Source organism: Aquarana catesbeiana, linkage group LG04, assembly GCF_042186555.1.
Source record: "Aquarana catesbeiana isolate 2022-GZ linkage group LG04, ASM4218655v1, whole genome shotgun sequence".
Taxonomy (NCBI): Eukaryota; Metazoa; Chordata; class Amphibia; order Anura; family Ranidae; genus Aquarana; species Aquarana catesbeiana.
Window position 1 is genome coordinate 143,897,781 of NC_133327.1, and position 14,332 is coordinate 143,912,112.

The following is a 14,332-nucleotide window of genomic DNA, read 5'->3' on the forward strand; positions in this document are numbered from 1 at the left end:
AGTTATCAGAGAAGTTTGTTTAATAGTTCTATACATACTTGCTAATATAATTTTTTTTTTTGAGCCAATGACCTCTTAAACCTCAAGCTCAACTCCTATTTAAAAGTAGGAATATTTTTAAATCTTGCCAACCTCGAAATGATGGGTAGACATATCCTAAAGTAAGCTAAATGTTGTTGCGATAAAGATGTGTGTTGTGTTTCAGCTGCGTAGTGAAACTATAAAAGTAAACTGACATCAAGGTCTCCGATGTTTAACCCTGGACCTCTCTGATGTAAACCAAAGTTTGTACAACAGACAGTCTGTAACTGTTGGATAGTAGCAAAGTCCTGGTCAGGCCATTCGAAAGAAAGGATCTTAAACCTGGAATAGGTAAATCGAGTTTTCATTTACGTATATTATTATACAGGATCTACAATTCTTAATGTATTTTTTTTTTTTTTTTCAAAAAAGGATGATATCACAAAACCGTGGGGAATAAAAGGAATTTAAATCTATGTTCCAGTTAGGGATGGAATTATGTTGTCTTTTAGAAAGCTATTAGTAATGGCTGAGTTGTCTTTTCAGTTGCAAAAGGATTCCAATATATATTGTGATTTTGCAGATTTTTTTTTTTTTTTAATCATCAGAATAATTTTAATTAAAAACAACATTTTTGTTGTACTATTTATCCATATCTATAGCCACAACAAATACAGAGCAAATAGATTGTTGGTATCAGACATGTTGTTAGTCTGAAAGATTTATGACCACCAAAGCTTCACCCCTTCCTGTCCGCACTGCTTATGTGCTGACATTTTCTGAAAGATAAGTTTCATCCTGTTCTATAGACAAAATACAAGAGTGGTAGTTAAGTTTGTTCTGACAACAAATTATTTCTGCTATTTGTCCAGTAGGAACATATTCAATAGATGAAAGATGTAAAAGAAAATGATTTCCTTTTAAATAATTTGCATATGTATACTGTATGTGGTTATACTGTATAGAGAAATACATTTGACATCATGCTTGCTGAAGATAACTGAAAAAGGCTGAAAGTACTAAAATATATTGGGGGTTCATTTTAAACAGTAGTAATGGTAAATATGTGCAAATAAAGCAGATCTTCAGCCTCAAAGCCCCCCCCCCCCTTTGTTAACCCATCCTTACCTGGTTGCAGGTCCTGTTTATTTAAAGTACTCGCCCACCCAGCGGATCTTTCATGCTAACAACTTGTCTGATAATTCGACTCATTTGAACAATCTATATACTCCGTATTTTTAGGGCTATAGATATGGAAAAATAGTATAACAAAAATGTTCCTGATGTTGTTCGGATGATTTAAAAAAATTAATCTGATAAATCATGTTATGTATTGAAATACTTTAGCAACTGAAAAGACATCTCGGCGATTACCAATAGCCTAGGCGAATGATGTGCATGGGGGAGCGGACTGGAGGTTTTTCCTAAAAAATGATATAAAAAATAAATTTTAAAAAACAGTACATAAGAAAACGAGAGAGACCTTTTTACACAGCAGTGGGAAGGAGGGGTCACATTCGATTGAGGGTGAATATCCGCTATAAGGTAGCACAGTGTTCATTTTAAATACCCAATCATGAGCTAGCACATATTCTGTTGTTTTTTTTTTTTTTTTTTTTTTTTTTAGATTTTCCTCACACATAGTTAAGAATTCAAAGTGAAGACAGGTTCATCTTACTTACTAAAATACACTTTACAAAACGAACATCCCTTTGTGGATAAAATGCCTCTGCTACTTTCCTGCTACTGTGTATGACTAACAATGTTATGTAAAGACATCGAAGGCCCAGATATCTTTGAGCCCCTTGTTTTAAAGGAGTTTCCAGGATCCAATAAACTCTCCATGCAGTCTCTCACATCTGTTTGGGGCACAGTATGTGGGGATGCCACATCCCCTTGTAAGGTACCCTCCCAATATTGAGGACATGGGGCCTGGTGGGGGTGGGGAGAGGCACACTAAGTGTGACTCCAAATGTTATGCACATCGTCCAGCAATGTAGACCATGTCAATTACCATGAGCACCATCTGCCGATGTTGACCGGCTGCCACAACAACCCATTATCAAATGATGCTGCACTACTGCAACTCCTATTGCAAGTGACATCTCTGGTGCTGCTGGAATGTAAACAACTGTATCAGGGATCCTGGGTGGCATCATTGATTAAATATTTATCTAATTATTTTTTATTTATTCAAGGTTTTTATACAGTGCCAACAATTTAGGCAACACTTTACAATGTGTATATTCACATAAATATCTGCCATCTAGGAGCTTACAATCTAAGGTCCCTGTCAAACATGCATAAATACACTTACTAGGGCCAATTTTAGACAGGGGCTATTGATTCTACCAACATGTCTTTATGATCATGAACATATTTTACAAACAAAAGCCTGTGGGGATCTGTCAATTAGTAGGGCAACTGCTGCTGAATGACAGATCCCCTAGTTTGTTTACAAACAAACACCAGCTTGGGATCTGTCATCTAGTGGTGATAATGAAACTGCTGATAAATAAAAATCCCTGAATTATGTTTGTAAAGGTACAATACAATAGGGAGTGGCTGGAGTCAATGGACATGTGTTCGTTGACACCTGCTTACATCTGATCCAATCCTATCCCCAAACAACGGGCGGATGGGAATCCGTTCCCCATCCATCTGGCGTATCGGATAGCAGTTTGGTGTAAAAGAACAGGCGGTCCGCTGTGTCTGCTCTGCATAAGTGGAGCAGACACGGACCAGCCATCCGCCTGCTCAATGGGGATCAGTGGACAGATTCCCCGCTAAGCAGGTGGACTCCAATGGAGCCTTACTACATCCGCAACTTTATGTGCAGGTTTACAGCATCCCCAAAGCTTGTTATCTAAAGGATACAGCTATTTTTAAAAATTTTATTTTACATTGGTACACATCCCCCATAGCAGCGCCCAGTTATCCTTTTATTTATTTTTATTTTTTTAATAAAAGCTTGTGCAGTAGTCTTGATAAGGGGCAAAATTAACAAGATTCGACTTCCATAGACTTCAATGTTCCCAATAAGTTTGGATAATGTGCAGCAAACCAAACTTTGCCCAATTTGCTTATTACTATTTATGAATCCTGTCTTGCATTAGATTTATTATACAAGTGATGCTACCAGTGTAAATAGAATCCTAACAGAATAACCAATTAGACAAAAAACATCTCCTGAAGGGCAAATTCTCTTTCTACACTAGTGGTCTTTCCTGTTCTTTCTTCCTTTCTACCCTTTTTCTTCTTCATTTTTGTTACATCTCTTTCAGTTGGATTGGATGGATGTTTTCCTATGTCTGTAGGCACCTTTGTACCTTTAGACAACAGGTGATCACAAATAATCCAAACTGAACATTTTCCTTGAACAGTTATGCCCATATACTGTATGTGCACACTTAGGTTATATATTTATGTATAAAACACGCTATTTGAAGCTCTGCTCTTTATGGGAAACAATAGCATATTGGCTAAGTAATCAAACACTGGGTGTTCACCACAGTTTGAGGAATCTCTCAAACACAAAAAAATATATATTTTTATATGTTAAATATATATTTTTATTATTACAGGGTTACATTTAAACATTGGGGATGTAACATATAAATGCAAAGTTACAGTAAGACAAACAATCAACTTTTCCCCAAGTTAAGATTATAAGTTGTTGTCTAATAGATAGTTTACAATTTGTTCAGGCGTTAAAATGTTGTGTGTGTTGAATAAGGTGGATAACTGTATTTTTGCTGGAAATATACCTTGAATTTAGAATTGGATCCTGATGTCTATATGTTTACGTAGGCACAAGCTACATACAGCTCATCATGGACAGAACCCCCTTCCAGGTCTGTGCCTTGTTGCTTGCTTTGGGAGGGATGACCTGTGTCCTTGTATGCACAGTATCCACTAAATGGAAAACCTCCAGCCCTTCCACTAACATCATCACTTCCACTGCCGTATTCGAAGGGCTCTGGATGAACTGTGTGGGCACCTCTGTGGGCTCTGTGCAGTGTAAGAAGTTCTCGTCACTTTTCAGTCTTTCCAGTAAGTATTTTTATTAGTTGTACCAGAAATATTATACGTGTTTACTGCATTACTGTACTGCAACTATGCTAGAATCATTCTAAAACATAAAGGCAGGTCAACAGTCAAACTAAGTTGAAACCAAAGGCCTGAAAATAGAAGATATCGATTTGATCATACAATGGATCATTCATCGCAACTAAACTTGAGTTATTCACTTTACGGTCAACACAGAGGACAAGGGGGCACTCTTTACGACTGGAGGAAAAGAGATTTCATCTCCAAATACAGAAAGGTTTCTTCACAGTAAGAGCTGTGAAAATGTGAAATAGACTCCCAGAGGTGGTTCTGGCCAGCTCAGTAGATTGCTTTAAGAAAGGCCTGGATACTTTCCTAAATGTACATAATATAACTGGGTACTAGCATTTATAGGTAAATTTGATCCAGGGAAAATCCGATTGCCTCTCTGGGATCAGGAAGGAATTTTTTCCCCTGCTGTAGCAAATTGGATCATGCTCTGCTGGGGTTTTTTGCCTTCCTCTGGATCAACTGTGGGTATAGAATTGGGTATCTTGGATTGTACGTTTTTTTTTGGTTTTTTTTATGGTTGAACTGGATGGACTTGTGTCTTTTTTCAACCTGACTAACTATGTAACTATGTAAATATGTAAACTGATTGAATTCAATATGTTGTGCAAACCACTAGCTTCTGACTCAATCAAAAATCTACCTTTGCCTCAGAAAACCTATTATAGTTCAGATCAAATAAATTACGGTTTTTAATTGTTTGTTTTCATGAATAAATGATAGATCACATTTTCAAACAACATTGTCAGTGAATTGCAAAGGGTGAACCAAAGCCATATGTATTGCATTATTTGATACTTTATTGAATAGTAAATCTCTTGTACCTACATCGATCCTGTTGCCAGACCAGTCAATTTCAACAACGATTTTCTCCATTGAGAGCCGGTCACAATCTCCTGACATGCGAATTGGATGCGGAAAAGACCGCATCCAATTCGCATAAGGGTGAACCCAACCTGTAATTCAAGTGCAGGACAGGAGCCCTGTAATCTGATTTTAGAAAGTCATTGTAGTAATTTTTATTATACATAAATTGCTATAGGCTTGAATAGCAATTGCACAGAGCCTACTAAGCAGTGAACCTGGTATCCACCAAACATTTACTGCAAGTAAATCTTCCTCCATATTTTGTACTCTTCAGTTTTAGTAAATCAACCCCATTACTTTATAAATATGCCACTAAAGCCTGGTACACAGGGATCAAAATTCCATCGGTTCAGCAGGGACCGGCCAAATTTCAATCCATGTGTAGCCCTCCTGGTTTGACAGAAGCCGATTGTTAAATCAACTTTTGTCGAATGGGACTGCTAGAAAAAATGTATTCTATCAGCCACTTGCAGCCAATCAGCTGCAGCGCTGATCAATGTGTTCTGACAGGGGGAATTCCTGCATGCACATCGCTTGTGTGGATGCAGGAATCAGTCTGGTTTTTTTCAGCCCACTGGCTTAATGACAAAAACAGACAGTGCGTACCCAGCTTAGCCACTAATACCAGGCACTTTCCCCCCTGCCCAGTCCAATTTTCAGCTTTTAGTGCTGTCACACTTTGAATGACAATTGCGTGGTCATGCAACATTGTACCCCAAACAATTTTTTTTATTTTTTGTGCTACAAATAAAAAAGACAGAAAATTTTGAAAAAAAAGTTTTTCATTGTTTCTGTTACAAAACTTTGTAGATAAGTAAGTTTTCTCCTTCACTGATGAGACTGCACTGACAGGCACTGATGAGGCAGTACTGATTGGCACTGATGAGATGGCACTAATAAGGTAGCACTGATGGGCACTGATGATGAGGCACTTATATGCAGCACTGATGGGCACTGATAGGCGGTACTGATAAGCAGCACTGATGGGCACTGACAGGTAGCACTGATATGCAGCACTGATGGGCACTGATAGGAGGCACTTATGGGCACTCATAGGGTGGCACTAGTGGGCAATCATAGGTGGCACTGATAGGTGGCACTGGTGGGCACTGATAGGTTGCACTGATGGGCACTGATGGGTGGCACTGATAGGCAGCACTGATCAGGAGGCACTGGCAGGCATCATTGATGGGTACAGAGTGCCATCCTAATGGGCACTGATTGGCACCCCTGGTGGGCTCACCTGGTGGTCTGAAGTGGGCATCCCTGGTGGTCTGAAGTGGGCATTCCTGGTGGTTGGAAGTGGGCATCCTCAATGGGTCTGCACTGATAATCAATGCGCTGATTATGAGCGCAGACACCCCCATCAGGAGAGCAGCCGATCAGCTATCCTCTACTCGCACCTGTCAGTGTGAATGAAGGAAAGCCAATAAACGGCTCTTCCTGTTTACACTGTGATCAGCTGTGATTGGACACAGCTGATCACATGGTAAACAGCCTATGTCATAGGCTCTTTACCTAGATCGGAGATGCGGTGTGTCAGACTGACACACCACACCATCAACCGCGGCGCTGCGCGCGCTAGTGGCTTATCCTGCTGGATGTCATATGATGCCCAGTCAGGATAATGAAACCACTTTATGGCCATCATTTTGTTATATGATGGGCGGGAAGTGGTTAAGTACAACATTTGAATTTTCTAATATACAGTTTATATATATATATATATTCAAATTGTCCCTCACTAACATGTGAGGCCGCTGGATGTGCTGTATAAACTGTATGTAGTTGAGGCTACATACAACATACCGCACTGTGTTCTGATTTTGAAATGAGATTTTCTGTCTCATACCCAGAACACAGTACAGTCTATCTGATCGGCGCTCAAGCCAATCAGAGAAAGAAAAGCTTCAATAATAAGATATAGCACAGATCAGCCTCCCAGAAGGGTTAATGGTACACAGCTTTAAGGTTGCAAACAGTCCATATTAGAGTTGAGAGTAAGTATAGGCAAGAGGAGAGGCATTTACCTACAAGAGGGGCGTCCCAGAGTCCAGCATGCCCAAGAAGGGGTATGTGAGATAATTCCATATGCAAAGTCCTCTTACACCACTTAGCTACCCCTCTGAGGAGGAAGCACCAAGGTAAAAACCTTGTGACTAAATAATAAGCCTTAGTGGTCAAACCACAGAAGATACAGGTGACCACTTCTCCCAGTAATGGCTACTACCCCTACTTGCTTACCACCAAGCTAAGTATATATCTCTAAACTCCTTCCCATGGTGCCACTCTACCTGGGCAGGGGTGCCACTTAACCCCACTAAATCCTAAAGTCACAGTTCACACTCCACCTATGGGGAAATCTAGTGAATAGACAGTGGAACTACAACAGGCCACGTTTATGCCCTATCTTACAAAATCAAAAAAGAAGATAGATGGTCAGGGGAGTAGAGTGTTTTGTACCTGCTGCATTGGGTCATGTAGGAGGGTCTGTAGCCCACTCTGCTCATTATGGCTAAGCAAGTAGGGGGGTTTTAACATCACAGCTGAAAGAGGAAAACCCTTTCAACACTGTGTGCAAAGTATTTGTTCTTTCCACCAGTTACAGGATTATAGCAAATACATTTAGTTCTAAATAACTCCTGAAAAAGGAGGATTCATTTATTTTTTTAATGTAATGGTGTATTGGCCAATTAGCCGTTCGTACAGTATAAAACATGTCTGTGACATGGAAGCAAGCATCATTCACAGAATAAACATGATGAACTTGTCTCGTGTCTGTTTTTGTTACAAATAAGAATTTGGCAAATTTAAAAAAAATACAATTTTGAGTACTGCAAACAGTTTTTAAATACATGGTGTGATGTGTCATCCCACTATACGTCATTATGAGAGAGAGGAGGTGTTGTTGTCTCAGCCATAGTGGAGTGGGTGCAGTATCGGTGTGTCATTGTCTCTGTGGCTCAGATAATTAATCCTTCTAGTGAACCTTTGGTCAATTTCCAGGCATTATAAGTCACGTGACCTGATGATAAAATAAACTGTGACAGAGACTATTTACTCAGGGATTAGATCCGTCCTACTACATATCAATATTCTGTCAAACATTAATTGCTTTTTTGTGCTGTTTGTTCTAAGAGATTAGGAGGATTACCGTTTACCGATCAAAGCAGGTGCAGTTATTTCAAACCTGATATAACGAAAGTCTTCAGATTTTGTTCTCTTTTTTTACTGTTGTATTTTCAACTTAGATATACATGTAAAAAGGTTTTTGCTCATTCACGTTGATTAAAGTGATACTAAACACACACTGTTTAATTTACATTGTCCCTTTCCATTTCTGTATATGGATGATGGCACTGTAATTATTTTAATAAAACAAAACATCCGTACCTTTTTCCGATGTGATATACAGCTGTCATGTGATCCAGCTCCTTCCCAGACTGTCTGCAGGGAAACATAAGCAGGAGGAGCTTCTAGTCCTCTGCTGCTGGTCACATGTTCAAAAAAAAAAAATAATTGAAATACAGAGTTAACATAAATAATTAATATCAATAAACTGTTTTAAATTGTCATACAAATATATATTTAATAAAAATATGGTGTGGGTGGATTTCTGCCAGTCACAGGTTGTGTCACGCCCTTCCAGCCTGTGTTTTAGAATAAGTGGGAGGTGAAGCCTCCATCAATCTACAGGTAATATCCCACATAAACATTATTTTTAGCTGGTTAGTGGGCATGGAGGAGAAGGGGGGAGGGAGTGGGCTGACATTTGCCACTGTGTATAATCACATGGGCTGCTCAGATGTGATAGGGAGGAAATGCTCAGCATAGAAATTCACTGAAAACCAAGCAGAGTTGCCTCAACAGCTGCAAGATCTCTAGCTGAATTGGAGACATGAATAGAAGGTGGAGATAGAGAGCAGCAAGATCAACCAGGTTTATTGCAGAATACAGAAAACAAATTTCAAAGTGACTGAGTGAATATGAACAGCATGTAATACACCATTTATTAATAGTTTTTTTATGATGTGGGTTTAGTGACATTGTAAGTTTATGAAAATGCCATAGTGGAAGGAGAAGTGACTCATATAGCTTCCCACTATGAATTATGCCAAATCTAAATAACCTATGGGCTGCACACCTACAGGTTTGCAATACCATGGTGCTTTACAAAGTGACCTAACTAAAGTTCTCCTGATATAGTTTGTGGGAAGCTCTTAGGGAATGTTGGGTAACTTTTTTTCCCGGAAATTTTATGTTAGAGATAAAAAACATTGTTTTGTGTGAATTTTATAATTACACTTACTTGGGAGCAGCCACATTTTCTCATTACATATATAGGTTCTGTTTTACAGTGCTACACAATTGTTATACTTGACTGCTCTCTTTACCAGTTAATGAGTGGGCCAACCTATTATAAACAATATCTAATATATTCTCAGTAGTTGTTAGAGCAGAGCTCAGCAATCAATTATTTTTATACTCCCCCTTGCCTATTGTGCAGATTACTGCCCTTATTTTTTACATTCCCCCTTCTCTATTGTGCAAACTACTACCCTTATTTTTTATACTCCCCCTTCTCTATTGTGCAGATTACTGCCCTTATTTTTTATACCCCCCCTTCTCTATTGTGCAGATTACTGCCCTTATTTTTTATACCCCCCCTTCTCTATTGTGCAGATTACTGCCCTTATTTTTTATACCCCCCCCTTCTCTATTGTGCAGATTACTGCCCTTATTTTTTATACTCCCCCTTCTCTATTGTGCAGATTACTGCCCTTATTTTTTATACCCCCCCTTCTCTATTGTGCAGATTACTGCCCTTATTTTTTATACTCCCCCTTCTCTATTGTGCAGATTACTGCCCTTATTTTTTATACCCCCCCTTCTCTATTGTGCAGATTACTGCCCTTATTTTTTATACCCCCCCTTCTCTATTGTGCAGATTACTGCCCTTATTTTTTATATTCCCCCTTCTCTATTGTGCAAACTACTACCCTTATTTTTTTATACTCCCCCTTGCCTATTGTGCAGATTGCTGCCCTTATTTTTTATACTCCCCCTTGTCTATTGTGCAGATTACTGCCCTTATTTTTTTATACTCCCCCATACGTTCATAAAGGTTGGAGAGGTGGACGTTTTTTTCTGGAGCACCATGTTAAAATGGGCTCTCTGTTCACTACTTAGGTGCATCAGGCATGCAAAAAACACCCAGGAGCTGTCTTTAGACATGCCAGATCACAGGTAAAATGCACAGAGCCAACCACAGTGGCTTTGTATCTTGTGATCGCTGTGATGACCAGGAGGATAAAATAAATGAAGGGATTGTAGGCAGCAGCAGCAGATTTAAAGTGGGGGGGTTTCAATTAAGTTTATTATGGGATTTCTTTGCCCTTTCACCCTTACTCCCTTCTCTTCTCTGAGTGCGAGCTATACATCTTATCTTCATCCTGTCCCAGACCTGTTTTTAAAGAATATGTTACCACAACATTTTAAATTCCTGATATGGGTCTGTTGTACCATGTACTTGGCCATGCTAGGAGCTTAGTTTGCCTGTCCTCGAATGGTCAGACATGTGCCGACAAGCCCCAGCCCCCCCCCCCCCCCCTGCACAGCCATCCATTGAGAAGATTATGTCCTGTACACACGGTCAGATTTTCTGACAGAAAATGTGTGATAGGACTTTGTTGTCGGAAATTTCAACCGTGTGTAGGCTCCATCACACATTTTCCATAGGAATTTCTGACACACAAAGTTTGAGAGCTTGCTATAAAATTTTCCGACAACAAAATCCGTTGTTGGAAATTCCGATCGTGTGTACACAAATCCAAAGCACAAAGTGCCACGCATGCTCAGAATAAATTAATAGATGAAAGCTATTGGCTACTGCCCCGTTTATAGTCCCGACATACGTGTTTTATGTCACTGCGTTCAGATTGATCGGATTTTCCAACAACTTTGTGTGTATGCAAGACAAGTTTGAGCCAACATCTGTCGGAAAAAAATCCATGGATTTTGATGTCGGAATGTCTGATCAATGTCCGACCGTGTGTACAGGGCATTAGTGTCCTGCTGTTTCTCCACCTCTAGCTCTCTAAGCCATTTATGCAGCTGAGAACAGAGATTATGTGATCACTTTTAAAAAAGAAAAAAAAGGTATTTATATTGTGTGTATAGAGTGGACATAAAAAGTCTACACACCCCTGTTAAAATGTCAGGTTTCTGTGATGTAAAAAAATGTAAAAAAAGATAAATAATTTCAGAACTTTTTCCACCTTTAATATGACCTATAAACTGTACAACTCAATTGAAAAAGCAAACTGAAATCTTTTAGATGGAGGGAAGTAAAAATAAAAAGCTAAAATAATATGGTTGCATAAAATAAAAAATAACAAAAAATAAAAAGGGTCTGCTGCGCCAACCAAATAAACAACAAGCAGCCAACACCACCAATTAGACCAATTGTAAACATCAATAGAAAAGAAGAAAAAAAGTGTAGCGCTGTGGTGTGCCGATCAGCAACCATATATCATATATCATTTAGCACACCTTTATGTATTTCAAATGTTAGGTCCTGTTAGACCTCACAAGACAAAAAACAGTGGACCAATTAAAAGATCCAATATTTTAAAGAAGATATTGTTGGCAATAAATCATGTGTAATAAACAATATGTAATAAACAATGTGAATTATGTGTATATCATAAAAATAATAATCCAAAACCCTCAATCCAAATACAAACATGTATAACGTGAAATGGGGTAGGGATAAATAGCAAGTCCCTGGGGGATTAGACAGTTCATTAAATCAGGTAGAGAAATCATGGAACATAGATGTAAGTCTCAAAATAACATCTATTCCTATCCCCAATGGATTCTTCCAATGCTCAACCAGGCAGAAAGATAATGTAAAATGCCCTTACCAGACGTGGTGGACTCACAGGCCGTTGGTTGCATAAGTGTGCACAACCTTAAACTAATACTTTGTTGAAGCACCTTTTGATATCATTACAGCACTCAGTCTTTTTGGGTATGAGTCTATCAGCATGGCACATCTTGACTTGGCAATATTTGCCCACTCTTCTTTGCAAAAACACTCCAAATCTTTCAGATTGCGAGGGCATCTCCTGTGCACAGCCCTCCTCAGATCACTCCATAAATTTTCAATCCGATTCAGCTCTGGGCTCTGGCTGGGCCATTCCAAAACATTATTCTTCTTCTGGTGAAGCCATTCCTTTGTTGATTCGGATGTATGCTTTGGGTCGTTGTCATGCTGAAAGATGAAGTTCCTCTTCATGTTCATCTTTCTAGCAGAAGCCTGAAGGTTTTGTGCCAATATTGACTGGTATTTGGAGCTGTTCATAATTCCCTCTACCTTGACTAAGGTCCCCGGTCCAGCTGAAGAAAAACAGCCCCAAAGCATGATACTGCCACCACCATGCTTTACTGTGGGTATGGTGTTCTTTTGGTGATGTGCAATGTTGCTTTTGTGACAAACATATCTTTTGGAATTATGGGCAAAAAGTTCAACCTTGGTTTCATCAGACCATAACCCATTTTCCCACATGCTTTTGGGAGACTTCAGATATGTTTTTGCAAAATTTTGCCTGGCTTGGATGTTTTTCTTCGTAAGAAAAAGGCTTATGCCTTGCCACTTTACCCTATAGCCCAGACATATGAAGAATACTGAAGATTGTTGTCACATGTACCACACAGCCAATACTTGCCAGATATTCATGTAGCCCCTTTAATGTTGCTGTAGGCCTCGCAGCAACCTCCCTGACTTTTCTTCTCGTCTTTTCATCAATTTTGGAGGCACGTCCAATTCTTGGTAATGCGACTGTTGTGCCATATTTTCTCCACTTGATGATGACTGTCTTCACTGTGTTCCATGGTATATCTAATGCCTTGGAATTTATTTTGTACCCTTCTCTTGACTGATACATTTTAACAATGAGATCCCTCTGATACTTTGGAAGCTCTCTGCAGACCATGGCTTTTGCTGTAGGATGTGACTAAGAAAATGTCAGGAAAGACCTTCTAGAACAGCTGAACTTTATTTGAGGTTAATCAGAGGCACTTTAAATGATGGCAGGTGTGTACTGACTCCTATTTAACATGGGTTTGAATGTGATTGCTTAGTTTTGAACACAGCTACATCCCTAGTTACAAGAGGGTGTGCACACTTATGCATCCACATTATTTAATGTTTTATTTTTACCCCCCCCTTAAAAGTTTTCAGTTTGCTTATCAATTGAGTTGTACAGTTTATAGGTCACATTAAAGGTGGAAAAAGTTCTGAAATGATTTATCTTTGTCACATTTTTTTACATCACAGAAACTTGACATTTTAACAGGGGTGTGTAGACTTTTGATATCCGCTGTGTACACATACATACACACACAAACACACACAAATGTTTTGCTTTTCATACTTCACCTCCCTTGTCCTACCCATTGAACTTTCATCTCCATCCTCCCAAGGTAAGTGACCTGTACATAAACCCCTTTCACCTCCTCCTCCCACTGTATATGACCTGTACAATAATGATGTACTAGTGTGCTAGTGCACAATGACCAATTTCCATGTTATAACCACCTCAATATCTCAATACCAGCATGTTTCTTCTTTTCCAAGAAAAATTGTGCCCAAAAATGTGATCACTTTGCGGTTTCTATTTTCTAAAAAGTGTCATTTTGGGGGTGTTTGTAGTGTGCTAGCATTTTTATCAGATATGCTTTATACAGCGTAACAGAAAAAAAAGGCAAGTTTTTTCTTAAAAATGTTACTTAATATTAAAAAATAAAAAAACCCTGTGGTTATTAAATTGCACCAAAAAAGCTATATCTCTCTCAAAAATTACACAAAATTAATTTTAGTGCAGTGTTCTAAGACAGTGTAATTGTCAGTTAACAATGTCGTCTCTCACACACGTTCACTCCCTTTGGACCAGAGCAATTTTTACACTATGGACCTGTTTATTCAGCAATGACTTTGTCATTACTAAAGATAACAAGGTAAAACATATATTATTTTATTAAGGAAAATCAAGGCTTTCTTTTTTTTTTATATTATTTTGCATCAATGATTTTTTTTTTCACAATCCTCAGACAATAAAATGCAACTAAAAATAAAACGCAACTTAAATAAAGTGTTGTTTTTTTTCATTTTGCACTTTTTTTTAATGGTAAATGTTTAACCACTTTGCGCCCGTGCTATAGCCGAAAGACGGCTACAGCACTGCGCTCAATTGCCGGGAGGGCGTCCCTGGACGTCCTCCTGTTTACTTCCCCTCTGCACGCCGCCATGGGTGCGCATCGG

The 14,332-nt window shown here is 38.9% G+C and overlaps 1 protein-coding gene across 1 annotated transcript in view; it reads left to right on the top strand.

Moving 5' to 3' along the window:
• The first annotated feature begins 219 nt into the window (after positions 1–219).
• LOC141139566 (claudin-19-like) overlaps positions 220–14,332 on the top strand; it is a 102,215-nt gene continuing 88,102 nt past the window's right edge. The window contains exons 1-2 of the mRNA XM_073625829.1: positions 220–372; positions 3,832–4,074. Of these exons, the coding sequence (XP_073481930.1) occupies positions 3,855–4,074 (220 nt within the window). The 5' untranslated portion in view covers positions 220–372; positions 3,832–3,854. The remainder of the gene's footprint in view (positions 373–3,831; positions 4,075–14,332) is intronic.